Genomic DNA, 20,545 nt, shown 5'->3' on the forward strand with positions numbered 1-20,545 from the left:
GCCCCCTGCTGGCCAGGCTTCCCACCCAGCCGCCCCCCAGGAAGACCCTCCCTGCCCATTGCAGGACCTAGAGGTGCTGCAGTTTGCCTTGTGCGGGGGTGGGGGGTGGAGGATGAGGGTGCCCCTGGCAGCAAGGCCTCCCCCCACTCCCTGCTGGACGCCCCCCTTCGGCAGAACCGCCTGGAGAGATCACAGGCAGCCACATGAAAGGGAATTTTTCCCAGGCAGAGCGGGAGTTGAAAGCTGCCTCCCACCACCCCCGCCTGCCCCCGCTGTGCCAGGCCAGGCTGCCGGGCTCCTGGTGCTCCAAGGGAGCTTGTGACACTGGGAAGGGGGTGGGGGTCGGAGCCCCTATCCCATATGGGCTGCTTTTTCTACTCCAGGGAACAACAGCAGAGGCAGACCATCTTCCCCAGACCACTGCCCACTCCCCTTCGCAAGTTGCCCCTTCCCTCACCCAAAAAGCCCTCACCTACCTGAAGCAAGGCCCCTGCCATTGTCAGGAAGTCCTTCTTCCCGTCTAGCTTCCATCTCAGCCAGGCTCCGGGGCAGCTGGGTGGGAAGAATGTCTGCCCATCAAGTAGATGATGGGTCTCAGCCTGCAGGTCCGGCCTCTGTGATGTGAAGGGGTGGGGGCCACGCAGCTGTCACCCCTTCCTGTTCAGGCTGCCTTGACCTAGACCATGTGGCTCTGTGGTGATTTCCCCAGACATCTGGCCTCTGAGGTCGCAGACGACCTTGCACCAACAAACTATCTGGGAGTGGGGAAAGTCGCTCAAGAACTGGAGCCAAGGATACCTCCCCCACACCGCCCCAGCTTCAGTCCAGCCGCCCTCAGGCCCAAAGAGGGGTATGGCAGGGTAGGGGTGTTTCTCTGTGCATTCTGGGCACAGTCAGGTCCCCACAAATCTGGGTTAAAACTGTTCCCTGGGGATCACCTCAGTGGTTGGGGGAGCAACAGATCCCTGCAAGAAAGCAAGCAAGCAATCAAACAGGCAGCTCCGGTCCTGCTGGCTGCTCTGTACTGGCCAGGCCCTGCTGACTTAGGTAAATAGAGGAGGTGGCCCCAGGTAAGTGAAGGTCCCCGGAGGTCCGGATTCTGAGGTAGGGAGTACAATCAGGCAGGCGAGAATGTTCCAGAACCAGCCATTTCCAGATTAACAGCACTTCCACCATGCCAGCTGGGCTGCCTGTTCCTGCTTGACCCCCTTTCAGGATCTGCCAGGCCCGACTCCCCAAGAGATCCCAGACTCTCCATATCCTGGGGCCATCCTTCTTGCTTTCCCAAGTGGCTCCACATCACCCCTGCCCAGCAACAGCCCCCAAGCCAGCCCCCCAAACCGGAGAGCAAGAAGCCAGCAGTGGTGCTTCGTGACACAAACATGCATTCGTTTTATTCACAAAACAGCCTGGTTTCCTAAAACAATACAAACAGCATGTTCATCAGCAGGAAGCTGGCCGTGGGCAAGGGGGCCCAGGCAGCAGGGGGCCCCCCCGGGGCACCCATACCCACCGGCAGGGGGCCACGCGAAGAAGCCCTTTCTTCTATGGCCATCAGCAAGGCCAGAAAAAAAGGACTTATTTTCTCTAAGGGCAGTAGCCAGGATCAGAAATATCGAGACATGGGCTCCCCAGATCTCAATGGAGAAAGGAACAGAACTTTCATTTTCGCAAAATCATCATTGTCGGGGTGGGGATCCCGTTCTGGGGACCAGGAGTACAGCGTAGGCGGCCCGGGAGTGGGTGGGCTGCTCTCCCCACCACCTCCCTCCCGCCCCCCCGCGAGCTCCTGGCTGCAGCTCTGCACGCGTGGATGGATACAGAGGGACTTCGGTACGGCGCCATCGACATTCTCTTTATAAACGTGAGTGGATTCTCCAGGCAAACTATGCACTATTTCATGGTCGGAAAGAATCAAAGGAAGTTTAAATGAGGGTGGAGTTAAACTGTGCTAAATTACAGTAGTGCTTATTAGTAACTAGATTTCAAAAGGTTACAGAAAATTTACATTCTCTACACAAAAACCGCATCTCCTGCACAGACAACATCGACATCGACACAGGAAGGAAACTGATTGTCCATTCTTTGCCCAGGAAGTCTCGGTACTTTATAGATTCGTCTCTACCTCTTTTTTGTTGTTGTTGTTGTTGTTCTTCCGAAAAAGCAGTTAAATTTTTTTTTCCTTTTTCTTTTTATACTAGGGACGTGGAGATGTTAAAACGACAACAAAAAATATATATATAAAAACAGGAATGAAATCTGTGAGAGAATATTTTTGGTTCTAAAGACGGGTGCATCCGTTTGTCTTCGCCCGAATCCCTTGCCGGAGACCACACGAGCAGTGACATTGCACGGAGAGGGCAGCTTTGGGTTCCCACCGCCGTCACTGAAACCACCGGAAGGCAGCTCCCGTCGGAAGCATCACCTTCTGGCGGGGGCGGGAGACAAAAACAAGGAGAGAGTTCAGTCAGGGTCCGGCGGGACCTGGTGCAAAGACGCTCCCCCGTGGACGGCCTCATGGCGGAGGGACGGACCTGGAGTAAAAGGCAGCCACCCCATGGAGGTCCTGCCATCCTGACCGGGCCAGAGAAGAAGGCTTGGCCCGTGGGGCCGCTGGAGGGCCCGGAGCACCCTGAGGCCCCCTGAGCCAGTGTCCAGGAACCCTGCTTCCAAACAGGAAGACCCAATCCCCTGGTCCAAAGGCCACGAGCGCCAGGTGGCTGTGGTGCATCAGGGGGGCTGTGTGCGTGGTTCTGTTGAATGAGCAGGGAGCATGCGCACTGGAGGCCTGTATGGACGTGCGCCTCGAGCTGTGCTACGGTGGGTAGTAGTGTGTGCAGCCGGGGTGGGGAGGAAGGATATTGGCTGTGTTAAGAGGCTACATCTATAGCTAAGACTGGACGGGGCGGGGAGGGGTGTGTCTGTGTGGGTGTGTGTCCACATGAGATGTCAGCGGGTGCCTGTGGGTGCATATAGGTGTGTTCTCTGGGCAGAAGAGCAGATATATGAGGTCTGGGGCCTGCGGGTGGGTAGCAGCCACAGCTGGGATGTCATTATTATTTTCCAACCATTCTGAACATTTGCGTCCGGCCCACTCATAGAGGGGCGGGGCCGGGGCTGGGACAGCAGGCTGAAAAGATGCTTTTGTACCCAGGCCTGGCACCACCACTAGACTGCCACGGCTGGGGGCACAGGGACAAGCTCTGCCATGAGGGTGGAGAGAAAGCAGCATGGGAACCCTTCTGCCTGTTCTAAGCCCCTTCCTGTTTGGGCTGCCTTGGCCTTGACCGTGTGGCTATGTGGTGATTTCCCCACAAAGCCAATCATTCCAAAGTGGACAGGCCTGGCCTATACTCCAGGATCACAGCCACCCTTTCACCCTAGGCCCACAGGACCCCTGGCCATTTTACCTACGCAGCCAGACTGACCTTATGGCCCCCCAAAAACCCAATTTCTGTCAATGACATACCTAGACACAGGGTTCTTCCAGGCCTCAGGCCAATGAGCACCAGGGTGGCCTTAGGGGAAAGGCTGGGCTCTGAAGGGGTGAGTGAAGGGCTTACCCTTAAAAGCCACATGGTCCACAGGACAGAACCCTTCACACGTGGGACAAGGGAGAGCCCCAGAATCTCAGGGCACAGACTGAAAGCTTTAGGACACATCTGAAAGTCAGAAACTTAGGACCTATACGGAAATCTCAATGGCCGGCCCAAAACTCCAGGAAGGGGTTCAGAATCCCTGGGCCTGGCTGCAAAGGCCAGGCCCCCACCTGGAACCTGTTGCCTGCCTTGTGAACTACGACCTACTGAGATCTCAAGATGTGGCTCTGATTTTCTGGGCGGTGAACTGGTGTCTGGGAGCCTGCTCCAGGACCCCCAGGCCCAGGGGTCGACTGGCTGAGCGGCCCCCAGACACTGGCCCAGGCAGGAAAGGTAGGGCTGGGGGTGGGGCGGGGCTGGGTTCAGACTGCCGGCCAGACACAGGAGCCCACACACCTCCCTCTAAGGCGTCGTTACCTCCAGAGCAGCGGAAGGCTTCTTTTTGAGTTCCTCACATTTTCTGAATTTGCAAATCTGATGGCCAGTCTTTCGGTTCCTACAACTGCTGCACTGCTCGCAGTTGATGCGTCGCCGGCAGGGCGCGCACATGCCGCAGCGTTTCCGCTTCTTCTTGCCCGAGCTGATGGCTGAGGCCAGCTCTCCCTGCATGGGGTACTCGGCCAGGCCGGCCATGTGCAGCGCGCTCTCGGCCAGGAACACGCCGGCCGGGGTCATGATGAAGAGGCCCGGGTTGATGGGGAAGGCGCCCAGGTAGGGGAAGTCGGACTGGCCGTTGAGGGCCTCAGCACCTGCCACGGCCTCCATGTCGGGCAGGCCTGCACCTGCCTCGCTCATCAGCGGAAGGTGCTCCTGCACCACGCGCTTCAGCATCTCCGTGGACTGCGCGAACTGCTGCAGCGTCAGCTGTCCCTCAGCTGCCAGCTCCGTGGCCCGTTCTGCCTTGCTCAGCAGGCTGGCCACAGCACCACTTTTGTGCTTTGAGGTAGGGTTGCTTTTGTCCACGGCCATGGCTGCTGCCAGGTCGTGCCCGTTGGCCAACAGGGAGGCGGCCGCGGCAGCGGCGGCAGCCTTCTCGGCGGCCTCGCTGCCCATCATGCTGCCGCCGCTGCCACCACTGCCCCCAAAGGAGGAGTAGTGGGAGAGAGGGCGGGAGCGGCGCAGGCTCTTGTTGAGGGGTTCGCTGATGATGCCGCTCTTGTTCCGACGCTCGGGGGGTGGTGTGTCCTCCACTGAGGCTGGCGCGGCTGCGGCCACCGCTGCGCTCTTGTCAGCCCCTCCTGCCTTGGGGCCACTGCCGCCACCGGTGTTGGTGCTGCTGCTGCTGCCACCACTGTCCTGGGGGCTACTGCCAAGGCTCGACATGGTGGGGCCGAGGCCCAGAGCCCACTGCTCGGGGCGGGGGGCTGCCAACTGTGGGGGGGGGGGGTCCACGGACGAGCGCCGGCCCAACTGCCCACAACCGCGATGCCTAGTGGGCCCTGCTGCTCAGGGCAGGCACATGGTCTGCTGTCCACGTGGAAGGGTCTTCACTCTGTCAGGACAAGAGGGCACAGGGTCAGGGCGGAGGTAAGCATCTCCTTCCCCCACATCCCCACCAGCACCAGCCACGGTATTGCCATTTTAACAGACGCAAGCCCTGCTGGGCATTTATCACGCGCTGGACCCAACATGGTTAGGTATTTTTTACATGTACTGGTTTTTTTTTCCCCAAGATTTTATTTAGAGAGACAGAAGGAGACAGAGAGAAAGTGAGCAAGCATGAGCGGAGAGGAACACAGGGAGAGGAACACGCTGAGCATGGAGCCCCATGTGGGGCTTGATCCCACAACCCTGAGATCATGACCTGAGCTAAACTCCAAACACTTAAGTGACTGAGACACTCAGATGCCCCTTTCTGTACTATTTCAGTTAAGACTCACAAGCACATTTCGTATTAGTGGCTATTTTACACAGGGGGTTAGAACTGGCCATGAATATACAGTTACCAAGTGTCATGGCAGAGGCTCAGCCCGGATCTGTACAGCTCAGATCTCTGGCCAGTTCTTCCTGGGCTGGGGGGTAGGAAAGAACTGGAAATGTCTGTTAACCTCAGAAGGTTATAGAGTCACCTTCTGTTTCCTAATCTTCCTTCTCTGACCCATCTACAAAAGGATTTGGAATAGCCTCTGCAAAGTTTGAAGGTGTAGACCAGAAATCAATGCCTGGGTGGCTCACTGGGGGGTGGGGGTGGGGTCTGACTCTTGATTTAAGCTTAGGTCATGCTCTCAGGATCCTGGGATACAGCCCTGCCGGGCTCTGCTCTCAGCAGGGAGGCTGCTTGAGAGTCTTTCCCTCTGCCCCTCCACCTGCTTGTGTTCCTACTATGCGTGCTTGCTCTCTAAATAAATAAATCTTAAAAAAAAAGTAGTAGTCTGGGAAGCTGCTGTAAGGCTCTCATTTGTCAATTCCTAAATACATATGGATTATCTCAAGGCTCTGACAAATCCTGCAAGGAAAGGAAACTGACTTTAAGAGGTTGCCAAATAGAGCACAGAATCCCTATTTCAAGGAGCATGTATCCTCCTGCTAGAGGGCAGTCAGCACTGTGCCACAGGATAAGCCCTCTCCTGTAAGAGTAGGGGGACATGCTGTGTACATATTGACACACGCTTCCTCCTCACTCTCAAAAACAGTCATCACTACCTCAGACCCCACTCTTGTCTCTACTCAGGCTTCCCTGCTGTGCTTCAGCCTGGCTCCCAGATGGGTCTGGGATGAGGTCCCAGTGAGAGCCCAGGGGCAGGCTGTGGGCAGGAGGGGCCTCTGGCTGCTGCAGGCTGGGAATGAGAGTGAGTGTTACCCTCCAGGGAACAGAGTCTGTTCTTTGGCCACAACCACATTTCTGAGGTGCCCCTTCCCAGGACAAGCATGCTCTGCTCAAGCCCCAGGATTAAGGGCTCCTTGACCAGGCTCCTTAGCCAGGAACTCTAGAAGGAACTGTCCAGAAGGAGTGGAGTGGCAGATTCCTCATCAGTCCTGACTCTCTAAGGTCCCTTCCCTGCCTGCCTGCCTGCTGTGGCCCAGCAACCCTGGGGGGAGAGGGAGAAGACCGGAGAAGAGGGCCCAGCCTGAGCAACTGGTGGCTCAAGGGGGAGGCGCACATCTGGCTGGGTCTGTCCCGCCCTAGCCTTGGGGGCGGCACACATACATCTTTGTCCCCAGGCAACCCCACCATCCCCCAAGTCACAGAACTCAGCCGGGTCCTGGTCCCTGGGAGGTCATGTAGTCCAACCTTCTGCACTTCCAGAGGAGGAAACTGAGGCCCTGAGCCGGCAGGACCCCCTGCTCTGGGATTGCTAAGGAGTGGCCACAAGGAGAAGCAAGTGTAGAAGGAAAAGCTCCATCTGAGTGAGGCAAAGATGGCAGGCTTCAGCAGAGAGCCAGATGCTCCCTGCCTCTCCCTAGAGGGCAATGGCCCCATGTACACCCCTTCCTAGTAAAGGTATATGGGCGGTAAGGAAGGGTGGGCCAGCTGGCATATTCCACCAGGACAAACCCAGGAGGGCCTGGCTGGGGGTACCACAGAGGTCAGTGTTGTCTTAAGAGGAAGAGGCTCACGTAAGATAGCTATGCTCCGTCCCACCTGCTAAGGCCTAAGCCCAGGGTGGCTCTTGAGACCCTTCTTCAGAAATCAGCACCCTTCTAGACAGCAGTGACCCTGGCTAGGTGTCGGAGACTAGGGCCAACAACCATCACCCCATCTGAGCTCAAATACTCTGTCCTGGAGCACAGGGTGCCCGCAGGCCCAGACCTGGTGAGCAAAGACAGGAGAAGGCAGGAGCCCTTGGGTTGGAGAGGTGGGAGAGAGGCGGGGAGGGGAGCAGCCTGCGCCCTAGCCCCCCTCTGTGTCCCCGCCTCTGCGGCCTGCTGGCTGGTGGCAGAAATCGATAGCTGCATTAACGCTGCTCTTGCTCTCCTCCCTCCCCCCTCCCGGCTCCGGGATCTGGCTCGGTGTGCAGGGCGGGCAGGTCAATTAGAAGTCAGCTCCCTCCAACACGGGGACTGTGTTCAGGGCCGGAGCTCTGGCTCAGTCTATCTGCTTTTGTCTCCACCCTGAGTCTTGTGGTAGGGACCAAACCTCATGTTCTGTTTAGCTTTGGCCCTTCTTTGAATCTCTCTGATCATTTCTTTTCTTTTCTTTTTCTGTGCTTCCTCAGGGACTTCCCTCTCCCAGCCCCTCAGGGTCCTGGGACCTACTGAGCTATGGAGCAGAGGACGTGATATGTCATCAAACAGGTGTTGCAGGCAGACGCTGGTTTCCCAGCTGCAGAAGGTGGGGAGCAAACAAGGGGTACTGGCGCCCAGGTGAACTGTCCTCAAACCCCAGAGTGGGGCAGATATAACATCTAGTTAGTCCCAAGGCCAAGTCTCTAACCTTGTTCCAAATTTGCCCCTAGATCTGGCTCATCTTTCTCCTTTAGACCCTGGGAAAAGCTGATGACCTGGTCCCAGTGGACCACTGACCACAGGGTTTGTTTGCCCTACTCAAGGTAGGGAAGGACATAAGACCTTCTTTCTCCCAGCCGTCACACAGCAGCCCCCTCCCAGACCAGGAAGGGCCTGGCAGTGCCCAGGCAGCAGGGGAGGAGCTGGGGTTGCGTTGAAGCGGAGCGGGAATGAGCGGGAGGGAAAGCTGGCGGGCAGGCGGGCGGCGGCGGGCGCATCCATCATCGGCCCTGCCAGGAACGCATCCAGCCCCCAAAAAGAAATACTGCGCCTGAGGAGGGACAACAAAGGGCTCCGTTTCATCAGCAATGCGGAGCCAGCGCCCCGCCGCCCTGCCAGCCGCGGTCAGCCCACAAAGGACCCCTTTGTCCATGCAGGAGCCGGGCCGGCCGGGAGCTGGGACCAGGGGCTGACGGGCGGGGACAGAGCAGAGGGAGGGGGGTGAAGGGGGAACCAGTCCTGAGAGCTGGGGGGCAGAGGGGGACACGACAGCAAAAGAACAGAGACAGGTGGTACAGATAGAGGATCATGAGACAGAGAATTTGAGGGGTGGGTCAGAGAAAGAGGGACTTGGAGAGGACAGGGCAAAGGGTCAAGGTTAGAGAACAGAGCCTCACGGAAGCAGAAAACAGAGGGACTGGGCTCACAGAGATCCAAGGCTCCTAGCCCAACTTGGGAGACTTGAGGGTCTGACAGACATGGAAATAGCACCGAGGAGAATCCTAGACTCAGGGGCCTGGGGACCAAGAGAAAGCGGTTGGACATGCCCGTGGCTCTGAGAGGAAGGTGGGGGCCGGGTGAACCCCAGCCCACTCTGGCCCAAGGCTGCAAAGCAGAGACTGATAGGGAGGAGGCTGAGGGTCAATGGGTTCTTGGCCTCAGGGCCTGGACTCAGGCCCCAACCTCCTATGGGCATTAGCTCCCTGGCTAAGCTGGGAAGACAGGTGGGCAAAGCTGGAGCCACTCTCCTGACACTGGGACCATCGCCCTGCCTCTACTCCAGGTTCAAGCCAGCCAGCCGCAGAAGACACAGAACCACCCCTCTCCAACCAGCTCCCAGGACCAAGTGACCTCAGAGTCCAATTAACTAAGTAAACCTATCAGTAAAGCATTTAGTGAGCACTGACTATATCCTCCTGCCCTGTGCTCCTAAGCTTTACATGGAAACCTGGGAAATAGAAACTATTAAGCAGGGGTGCCTGGGTGGCTCCGTGGGTTAAGCCTCTGCCTTCAGCTCAGGTCATGATCCCAGGGTCCTGGGATCGAGCCCCGCATTGGGCTCCCTGCTCAGCAGGGAGCCTACTTCTCCCTCTCCCTCTGCCTGCTGCTCTGCCTACTTCTGCTCTCTCACTCTGTCAAATAAATAAATAAATAAATAAAAAAGAAAGAAAAAAGAGAACTATTATGCAGTTTTACAGGCGAGGAAACTGAGGCTCAAAGAAGATCAAACTGTCAGGCCAAGGTCAAATGACTGGTTAGAATTTGAACCCAGAGCCCAAGTATGAGTCACTCTGCTGTGTGACCACCTTTGCTCTACCTATGCAACTGACAAAGTAGCCCAGGACACGGTGACCCATCTGTCCCGACTGTCCCCCAAAGGGTTGTTACCATGCCTGTCACCTTTATGTGGATGGGGGGCGAGTTGTCACAGACCCCAGGGGAGTGTCTTCACCTGGGGGGCTTGGAGATGCCCAGGCAGGAACCCGGAATGCCGGGCCAGCGACGTCATAATACCAGCTGTCAATGAGGTCACCAGAGGTGATGGTAATGCCCTCACTCCACCCTGAGCCCCAGGGGAACCAGGACACACCCCCCAGACAGAGCCTGAGCCCTTCAGGCCAGACAGCAGTGGGGGAAGAGGCCTGGAGGTCGGGGGGAGGGATGTCCACACACAGACATGCACACAGGTGGCCCACAGTGAGATTTCTAGATGTTCAGGTTGCACACGTCCCCTCCTCCTGATTAACCAACAGCAGCCCCACGCCCTGCAGTACTGGGGAGACAGTGGAGGATTCGGACTGGGCACTGCCCGGGAAGGAGCACACAAGGGCTGGGCCAATGGTCACATGAACCAATATGAAATGAGCGCGGGAAGGCGACCAAATGGAGCACTGGGGGCCTTTCTGGAGGAAGGAACTGTTAGCCTGTGACTTAAAGAGGAGGGGAGGTTACCAAAGGGGACATGAGCCTGAAATAGTTCTTAAGAAAAGAGGAAGAGGGGAGCCCGGCCAGCTCTGTCGGGACAGCATGCAGTGGAACGTGGAATTTTTGATCTCAGGGTGGGGAGTTTGAGCCCCATGTTGAGGGTAGAGTTTAAAAAAAAAAAAAAAATGGGGAAGAGGGTGTGAGGTATGGTCGTGAGGCTGGCAGGGTCTCAAGTGGGCAGGGCACTGAGGCCAAGGGTAGGATTTTTTAAACACAGCTTTACTGAGGCATGGTTTACACACTATAAAATTCATCCATTTAGAAGTGTACAATTCAATGATTTTATTTTTTTTTAAAGATTTTTATTTATTTATTTGACTGAGATCACAAGTAGGCAGAAAGGCAGGCAGAGAGAGAGAGAGGAGGAAGCAGGCTCCCTGCTGATGCGGGACTCGATCCCAGGACTCTGGGATCATGACCTGAGCCGAAGGCAGAGGCTTAACCCACTGAGCCACCCAGGCGCCCCCAATTCAATGATTTTTAATAAGTTTACAGAGTTGTGCTACATCACCACTATAGCCAAGGGCAGGGTCTGAGCAAGGTGCCATCCCTCCCTTGCTCCTTCGCTGGCTAGAACAAACTTCCAGCCGTCCTTCCTGCTGAGGGAAGGTTTCCTGGAGGAGGGTGCATTCCAGTGGGTCCTTGAGGATCCCAAGCCAGCAGCCTAGCACAGCACACCATTCTGCCATTTTCCGGGCAGGCCAGCACTGCCAACTTGCACACTCCGTCTAGCTCTTTACACTCCTCCCTAACTTCCCTGTGCACTTTTTTTTTTTTTTTTTTTTTTTTTAAGATTTTACTTACTTATTTGACAGAGAGAGATCACAAGTAGGCAGAGAGGCAGGCAGGGAGAGAGGGGGAATCAGGCTCCTGGCAGAGCAGGTAGACCAACGCGGGTCTTGATCCTAGGATCCTGAGATCATGACCTGAGCCTAAGCAGAGGCTTCACCCAGTGAGCCCAGGCGCCCCTCCCTGTGTACTTCTGACATTCCTGTTACACCCTCTTCATGACCCTCCACCCACAATGGTGGCTGGTCTTGGCTTCCAAGGGAGTTGAGATGGACAGACGGATGGTGGGCAAGCCAGTGGTGATGAAGAGAACAGACCATAGGCTCTGGTGGCTGAACTGAGCTGAGGCTGAGCAAGCTGGGGAGGCAGGGGGTGGGGGCGTCATCTCTGATTTCCATGATTCAGCCTAGGGACTTTCCAGAAGGGGAAAGAAGCTCTACTCAGGCCCAAGGCGATGCACATGGAGACAGTGGCCTTGGAAATGGGAGAAAGACAGTTCTCACCCAAGAGCACGGGGCACATCTCCAACTACAGATGAACACACAGGAGCACACACTGATCACTACTAATACCCAGCAGATGGCCTGGGGCAAAGCCTGCCCTCAGCACTATTAGAATCTCCCTAAGACAGAACAGGGGGCTAGGCTAGAATCCTACTTCCCTGACCCTCTTAGAACCCTCCACCTAAGGCAGACACAACCCCATTGCCTGAAGAAGGAAACATGCTAAAGAAAACCCCAGGAGTCCATGGGGCTCTATTCTCCCTTACATAGCTCCCAAAAAACAGTTGGAGGGGGTCAGCCCATTTTATGGAAAGGAACACTGAGGGCCCAGCCAGGAGGTATGCCCCGACCTGGGGCTCTAGGGAGTGATCTGGGACACCTCTGATAAAGACAAAAGCTTCCCCACCAGGCACCTCCGTCAGCCCAGGTTCCCTCTCTACAACAGTCAAAGGATCAGGAAGGCCCTTTCCTCTGGGTGACCTTGGCATATGGCCTCTGAGTCAGTTTCTCTAGATGCAACATGGAACCAGGAGGATAAGTTACTATGTTAAGGAACGAGGACTTCCTGAGTGCCAGACGCTGTATGCCTTGTCTCACTGAATCTTCCTACACACCTTCTGAAGGAGGACGATGATTGGCCCATTTAGAGCAAGCAATTCAATAAGCAGTTGTGAGGTAGGGAAAAGTGTTGCCCTCTCCAATGGGGACCCTCTGGATCTAGGCTAATGTTTCCCAAAGTAATATCTGAGCTGACATCAACCTGGGGTCAGGGCCATGCACTAACTTAGGATCTTCCTTCTGGTGGACAGGGGAGGAAAGCTAGCTCAGAGATAATTGGGCCAAGGAATTAGAAGAGGGGGGATCTGTCCTTTAGGGCTTGTGTGTGAGGAGCAAGGATGTTAACAGGACAATTCAGGGGACCAGAATTCTAACGTCTAGGTTTGTGGCTCCATCCTGTCTCTTCCTGTTGATTTGACTGTGCCCTTCCTTCCCCATAGTGAGCCTCAGTTTCCCATCTGTAAAATGGAGCACAGTTCTTACTCCACACCCCATTGTGATCCCTGAGGGATCGAGGAAAACAGTAGAGACACAAGAAAAAAGACTCCAGATGGTGACCCCCTCCAACCCCACAAATCCCAGAGGACCTGAATCTGCCCATGAAGTGATCTGCAGACATGGAAACTGAAGTCTGGAGAGAAGGTTTTGAACAGGTTCTGGGACTGAGACCCTATGAGGCCTGTTGGGGAGAGGGGCATCTAGGTCCTTCCCAGTGCTATCATCTCCCCAGAGGACATGATAATCACAGACCCTCGTGTTGCACACTCACTCTACCAGTATTGTGCTAATTTACACACATCTTCCCATTGAATTTCTTCTGTAACTCTTTAACTGGTATTGTCACCCATGTATAGATGAGGCCACTGAGACTCAGGGAAGTCAAGTCACCTGCAAAAGGTCACAAGGTCAATAGGCAGCAAAGGCAGGATTTGAAACCAGGTCTGTGTGACTCCAAGGCCTGGCTCTCCAACACTGGCCAAGGCTCTGAGGGACCGGGAAAGGGGAATCATGGTGGGAGGTTGAGGTCCAGTTCAGCCCAGCATAGGGGTTCTGGGGTGGGCGTGGGCGGCTCTTGGGCTCTGGGCAAAACATGTGACAGCACTGTTGCAGGGAAGTCTGCAGCTCTACCCTAAGGCCCAGGAAAAGACAGGGGAAGGGGCTGCGGGTGGGCCGGACGGGCCAGGCTGGGCCAGAGCTCCGGGCATTCCGGCGGCCTCCGCAGGAAGCAGAATGGGACGGAAACCGGCTCCTGCCTCCTCCCCCAGAATCCTGTGGGCAGCCCAGCCGGGGCCGCACAGAGGCCGTCTTTGTGCCTGCCCCAAGCCGCCACCCGCGGCTGGCCCGGGGTTTTGAGTTTCCTGGGGGTGGGGGGGTGTGAGGGGCCCTGTCACTGCTAACCCTCCAGCTCCCCCTCTCAAGGGTGGTCACAGCGGTCCACAGCTGGCGGCGGAAGGGGGTGGATGGCCAGGCCTACCCCAGAGACTCTGGGGAGCCCAGAGTTTGCCCACGTCTCACACTCCCCACACTTACACACCCTGACTGGGGGCTAGTGGTGGGCAGGGACCCAGAGAGAACCTGAGAGGCCATCCCCCTGAGCCTGCCTCTCTGCCAGAATCCACAAGTCCCCCCAAAGTGCCTGGAACCGCACCTCTCCCTCCATCTGGGTGTTCCTGGGCCCAGGTTGATGTACATTAAGAGGCTGGCCAGGATGGTAGGACAGTCCATCTGTCAACTGCCATTTCCCACTCTCCCGTGGCTCCCTGGACAGAGCACATCAAGGGGGAGGCCTCAGGCTCCCTTCAGCATGTCAGGGACAAAAGCCCCTTGGGTGGTATAAATGTGCTCACAGAACACTGGGCCTCAGGGAGCTCTGGCTAAAGTGCATATGGTGAGGAGCACCACCACCAACTAGGAGATCTGTGTTGTGTCCACTTAAAAGGTGCGTCAGATAGGGTACACGCATGAGTGTGTGTGTGTGTGTGTGTGTGTGTGTGTGTGTGTGTGTCTGCGGTGGGGGCTGTGGGTGTGCTCAGGTGTATGTGCAGACTCAGACAGCCCCCTGTGGGTTGGAACACTGATGTATTCACAGGGCTTATATGCCAGTACAGGAGAAGGTCTTTGTGTGACCTCCTCGTGTGTGCACGTGGAGCGTGTGCTAGCTACACTTGTGGATATTAAGTACATGCCTGAGTGTGCATATGTGTATGCTACAGTGGTTTACATGAAGGCTGGATTGTTGTGGGTTCTTCTGGTCTGTGAGCGTCAACACACTGTTGCCACGTGTTTACCAGTGTGTGTATGCACACACACATGTGCGCACACATATGCGTGTGCACACACTGTTGAGTTGTATCAGGGCTTCTGAGGGTTCTGAGGTGCAAGTGTGGGGCCCAACTGGGATGGGGATGGTGCAGACAGGAACTGATGCCAGGTGCTGGGGCCCCTATGGAAACAGGAAGCTGCCCACAGGTGTGCCGGGGCTGTGGTGGGGGCTGGGCTCCACCCACGTTCAGTCTGTCCCCCTGAGAAACCAACCTAGGGTTCCGTCAGCCGAAAGCCTGTCCCAGCCACGAGGGAGTCACCTTCCTTGCCTCTCTGCTATTCAAGACCAAACAGCTCTGATCAGCGTCTACCCGCCCGCCTGGCCTGAGTATGGAAAAAACTGGAAAACAAAAGCCCCCAGACTGCAGGCCCTCCCTGCAGAGGCGTGGGGGAGGCAGGCAAGAGGCAGGAGGTTGAGGAGGAAGGAGGGAGGTGTCGCCGCAGCCCCGGAACACAAAAATAATGAGGCGAGAGGGGCCATGGGGCCGAGCCGGCTGGTTCCGGAGTCGCTATCTGACCTTGACAGATGCCACAGCTGGGTGCCTGGAGAGGAGCCTCTCCACGGTGCTAGAGAACACCCTCCACCCCCTGCCACCTCCCCCAGGCCAGGTCGATGGATGTCCAGGCAGGCCCCAGCCACAGGCAGCCACCCCACCAGGCGGGAGAAGGGCGGCCTCAGAGGGCGTCCCAGTTGGTGGGGGGAGGGTACAGAGGCAAGGGAGTGGGGGCAGGGCACTGGAGGCAGCACTGTGGTCTCCCGAGGGCACCCCAGTCCTCAGGTGTGGCTACGTTTGTGAGAAACACAGAGCATGCCATTGTGCTTGTGTCGCTGTGAGGCTGAGTGTGTGTGCAGAAGGGAGGCAGAGTGTGACTGTGTGTGTGTGTGACAGAGACAAAGATCATACTTGTGTGTGTCCTTGGGGTCACACAAGGCTGGAGAGTCAGGCTGATGTCCCTGAAATGGGTGTGGCCACACCACTCAGGGGTGGGCACTGATCACTCCCCTGCCCCCTTCCAGAGCCACAGCTGTCCTGGAGGATGTAAGCCACGCTGGGGCCAAAGGAGGGAAGGAGGACAAAGAGAGCCACAGGCCCCACCACCTCCAAGTTCTGTCACACGCATATGGAACTGAGCCGCCCCTGCGGGCCCTTCCTGGCCTACCTCTCTCTCCCACTGTGGTGGAGGTCTGTGGCCTCAGCGACGGACACCGGGCTGGGCACCACCACTCTGGGGACACCCATGTGGGGCTGGGTGTGAGCTACAGGAGGGGATGCTGGGCTGGAGGCGGATTAACAATTCCGAGCACTGGCTGCATAATTAAAAAATCATTACAGGCGGGCGGGCAGAGCCGAGTGTGAGCTCACGCTCAGAGCAGGCGGGGACACTGCCACGACGCTCCCCCTCCCACTGCCTCCCCGAGGAAAAATCCCACCTGCTAATATAATTATGGAAAAACACAAGCACAGAAATTTGGTTTCAGCAAACAACGTGCCTGAGTGCCCAGGGCCTGCCTGGCCCTCAGCACAGTGAGCAGGCTGGTCACTCATGCCCATAGCTCACGGCAGTAAGATGGACCCTGCTGGGTCCACACTCCAGACCCTGACCTCCACCCTCTCCCAGCTCATGAGAGAGAAAGACAGAGGGAGAGAGAGAGAGAGAAAGATAGAGAAGTAGGGGTGTTGAGAGCGCAGTTCCGCAAATCCCAAATCCCGGAGAAAATTGGTCTGTCCTGAGAGTTTACAAATAGGGAAACTAAGGCTAAGGAATCTGCATAAGGTCACTGCATTCCTGACAAAGCTGAGGAGGAACTGGATTCCCCCAGGAGGGTGCAACACCTCAGGAGCTCAGTACCCCCAACGCCTTCCCCTGCACCTCCCAGCTTCCCTCTCTCAACAGCCACCTCTCTGCCACCCCCCTCCCCCATCTGAGAGCGTCTCTCTCTCTCCCTGAGACTGAATGCGACTGTCCAACCATGTGCCCCAGCACCTCCGGCAACCTCCGCATGCCCAGACCCCACCGTGGGGACGTGGGGGCTCCCCAGCCTCCCAGTTCAGGGACAGGGCGTCCTGGGCTCAGCCGGGTTAAGCCAGGCAAGCAGAGCTGGCTCCCGCCAGGAGAAACGCGGCCAGCTCTGGGGCACAGGCCCCAGAACGGCAGGAACAGCCGCCATCACCTCGGGCCTGGAGCGGGCGGTGCGGGGAGGGGAGCTGGGCCTAATTAGTCGGCCTGGGACCCGGGCGGGCGCCGGGGCGGCAGACGCCGCAGCCAGAGCCGCGCAGGCACGTCCGCGGCCGGCCGGGAGGCGGCGGGGAGCCGGGAGGACGCGGCGCCCTGAGACGCGGTGGGACGGGCGGCCTGGGAAGGACCGGGCCAAGGAGATTCCGCACCGAGCAGGCCTGCCTCCCCTCATTCCTCGGTGCCACCAGGCGCAGCAATTAGAGGCTTTCAAAGTTTGTCCTTAATTGGTTTCATTTTTGCCTCATAAATGATTCATGGCCCCGGAGGTCTGCCAGGCCGCGGGGGTGGGGGGGTGGGGGGGTGGAGGGGTGGCAAGGGAAATTTGGGGAGGCTTTTGCCTGGAGCCAGGCCCCCTACCTGAGGCTGGAGAGGGGATGACAGGGGCTGGGGAAGCCTTGGGCAGGTGGGATCCTCCAGCGAAAATAAAAACCCAGGCCCTCTCCTTGGGGCACTAATTAGAAACTGTAACTCCTTCTCTGCAGACCCAGCTCTGTGTCCAGGCCCAGAGCCACTGCAGCTGCTGGGGCCCTGGGAGCATGAATAATAATGTAATGATAACAGAGTAACAGTGTCAACAATAATAATAACCACAGTGAACACTTAAGGAGTTCTTACTATGTTCCAGGCATGAAGGGAAGAACAAATGTGTTTTTTTTAAACCACTTTCCCACCTCCAAGCACCGCCACGGAGAAGTACCAAGACTCCTATTTTACAGATGAAGAGACTGAGGCTTGGAGACCTTAAGGTCTGCCCTCTGACACTCTCATGCCAGAACTCCTCCCTCCCGGCTGTCCAGAGTACAGGGCTCAAGGCTGGAGCGTGGGAATGCTACCTGCCAGGTGGGTCTCGAGAGAAGTCAGGGAAGGTACCCAGGGCCTACAAAAAGACCCCAGGATGCACCACCAGCAATCACACAACCCACCCAGGCTAGGTTAGCTCTGCTCCTCAAAAGGCAATGTTGGCCTTGGCTGAGCAATGTCCTCACAGGGCTTTAACTGTTCTGTCTGTAAAATAGGAAAACAGGAGCCCTACAATCCCCATCTAGCACTAACTCCGAGTTAGGCATGCAAGCAGAGATGTCACAGACCCCACCCTCAGGGAACGCCCAGTCTAGGGGAAAGATGGACAGACACGAATAAGGGCTTAACAGTCTGCACAGAGGACCCTGAGCACTCAGCCCATGCTGAGGGCCCAACGTGCTGGACGGAAGTGCCAGAAGTTCTTGGAGGTGAGGTGGGCAGAAAAAGCTGCTCCCTTCTGACCTATACCCATCTTACACATGAGGCTCAGGGAATGGGCGTGGCCTGCTTAAACCCACGTCTAGAATCAGACCTTGAAAATTCAGAACTATCGACCATCAGAGTGATGTGGGATGCAAAAATGCCCAGCTCATCCTGCCCGGGATGGCCACTTTTATTCTGAAAAACAAAGAGAGGTGAGGCTTACACAATGGACTTCCAGACCCACCTGGATCCCGGAGACGTCCTGAGGTAAGGTGCTTAACCCATCAGGGAGTTAATGTGGTTCGGAATGACTCCCCCTAGAGGACCCCAGGGCTCGGGGCTGCTGGCTGTTGGCTCTTGGGGGCTTGCCCCAAGTATCACCTCCTCTCCAATCCTTGAGCTCCTCTGCCCCAACTACGTGCACCAGCTTCCCCACCAAAAAAAAACCCTGCTGGCTTTCTCAGGCCCTGGCGCCAGCCCAGTCCCACTGGCTCCCTGCTCTCCCACCCAGCCTGGTATCAAGGACATTCACTTCAAGTGATTACACCTCCTTGGGCCTCACCACAGCCCTCTAAGTGGGCTTATGTGATCATCGCCATTTTGCAGATGAGGGAAATATCTCAGAAAAGTGAAGGCCTAAGGCCACACAGCATGGAGGAACCCAGGTCCAAACTTCTTGCAAGCTCATGTTCCTCACCTTGCTGGCCTCCTGTCCTAGGGGCCCATAAGGCTTCCATTTTCCCTATTTTATAGATGGCCACCTCTTGCCCCAGCCCTGACCCTTCCTCAGTCTGGACAAAGCCTGTACAGAGCCCACACTTCTCCAGACACTAGAACTTGGTCAGTCTTGTGGTCAGGGGCCCTGCCACAAAGTCCTAGGAATGGGGTCCCTATGTACCCTAGGAATTCCTGGGGGCATAGGACCTCCTGCCTCACACAACTGGGTCACTGCAAGGATTGGGGGGATGGTGGAGGAAGCCCCTACTTGAACACAAAGGACAACACAAATGTCTGATGGTAGGGTGGGGGAAGGAGGCACAATGGTACGGGGGCGCCAGGGTTGGTGGCCCCCTTCTCTTCTTTGGGAACAAAGTCAACTTTAAGGGCCCTACCACCCACACTTGAGGAGGGGCTGCCTGTGGGAGCAATCCTCCCCTGGGAAGAAGCTGAAGCTCTGTACACGCCCTACACGAGCCCTGCTGGAGGACAGAGCTGAAGAGCTGGGCAAGTCACAGCTTCTCTGGGCCTCATTTGCTGTATCTGCACAAGGGACCTATACTGTCCCTTGAACCCTTTGTGTAGAAGTTTAGAGGTTTTGAAAAAAGGGATTTGTAAACAGTGGACACAACATTCAGCTGTCTGTGCGGGCTGCGGGCACTTGAGGCACTGCAGTTGGTACACAGAAGCTTGACAATGGCTTGTCGAACATGCTAACAAGTGGCTGAGTTCTCTAATGCCCAAGTTCACCCAGCAGGTCCAGTCAACACTTCCCAGGGGCCCACTCTGGGGAAGGAGACTAGTCTGTCTCTTATTCCTCAATGTGTCTGCCTGCTCCACCAGGACTGCCCAACCGGGTCACTGGGGTCCCTCTCCCCAGCCTGCCCAGGAAGCAGCACGTCTCAGGCAGGTCAGCACTGACGTCACTAGGACTGGTGGGGCGTGGAGCCTTCCACCTCCGGAACTACCAATTAATTAACTTTTTCAAATTAATTTCCCAAGCAAAATTCCATAATTACATCTATCTTCATCAGCCCGCATTGGGCAGGCCAGAGGACCCCGCCATGAGATTGAATGTGGGGTGAGGGATGACCACATCAGCCACAGGACCAGGGTATGGAGGGGCTGGGGGTTGGGTTTCACCCCTGCAAAGCAACTGCCTGCTGTCCTTATGGATGCTGTCTGGAAGGGGAGAGAGCAGAGAAGCCAGAGCCCACCCCCACCCCAAGTCAGGAGGTGGGGGTGCTCAGGGAGCCTCAGGTCTGCCCAGCTCATCCTGCTGCCCCCACCCCCCACCCCGTGCCCCCAAACCACGGTGGGTCTTGGCAGGGCCCAGTAGCAACACAGGCACTGCGAGGCTGAGAAGGCCGTGGCTGCAGCGTTCTAATTTCCCAAAGGGGCTGAGATTAATTAGCTCACACACAGGCGCAGAGAGGGAGAGGAGAGTGGGAGCAGGGGCGGGTAGCATTGGGCGAGGAACTGGCTGGCGCCCCTCCTTGCCCGCCCAGCAGGCAGGCAGGCAGGCAGGCAGGCGGCCTTGACAGCTTGGGTGCTCTGAAGGTCAGTGGCCAAGCTGGCTGAGCCAGCAGACTGGCGCTGTCTCGTTCCCAGAATCCCGGAGGACCGAGGTTGGGGGGGGGTGGACAGCAACCAAGAGGACAGCTCAGGGTATATGCGGGGGTTCCACTGTCAACACCATCAACAGAATCTGTGCCAGGTGCTTTGTCCACACTACCTTGTTTCACTCCCACAGCGGCCTACAGATGTAAGCACCATGGTCCGCCCATCTCACAGATGAGGACACTGAGGCTCCGGGCCGAGGGGGGAAGTGAGTGTGAATGGCGAAAGTGAAACTGAAATCCAGACTGGCCCAACTCTGGATCCCTCCACCCCTATGGCCAGTGTGCGGGCTGCAGGAACCCTGTGCATGGGGGACCTTGGAAC

The 20,545-nt window shown here is 56.8% G+C and overlaps 1 protein-coding gene across 5 annotated transcripts in view; it reads right to left on the reverse strand.

Annotated features, from left to right (window-relative positions):
• Positions 1-1,368: 1,368 nt before the first annotated feature.
• CXXC5 (CXXC finger protein 5) overlaps positions 1,369-20,545 on the reverse strand; it is a 36,110-nt gene continuing 16,933 nt past the window's right edge. For 4 of the 5 annotated variants that reach the window (XM_082725473.1, XM_082725469.1, XM_082725471.1 and 1 more), the window contains exons 2-3: positions 4,017-5,091; positions 1,369-2,428 (exon numbers count right to left, since the gene is read on the reverse strand). In XM_082725473.1, coding sequence (XP_082581599.1) covers positions 2,384-2,428; positions 4,017-4,922 — 951 coding nt within the window. In that variant the 5' untranslated portion in view covers positions 4,923-5,091 and the 3' untranslated portion in view covers positions 1,369-2,383. Of the gene's footprint in view, positions 2,429-4,016; positions 5,092-9,665; positions 9,739-20,545 lie in introns of those variants that run through there. The other variant, XM_082725472.1, reaches the window with a different exon arrangement.

This window comes from Mustela nivalis, assembly GCF_964662115.1.
Source record: "Mustela nivalis genome assembly, chromosome: 3".
NCBI lineage: Eukaryota > Metazoa > Chordata > Mammalia > Carnivora > Mustelidae > Mustela > Mustela nivalis.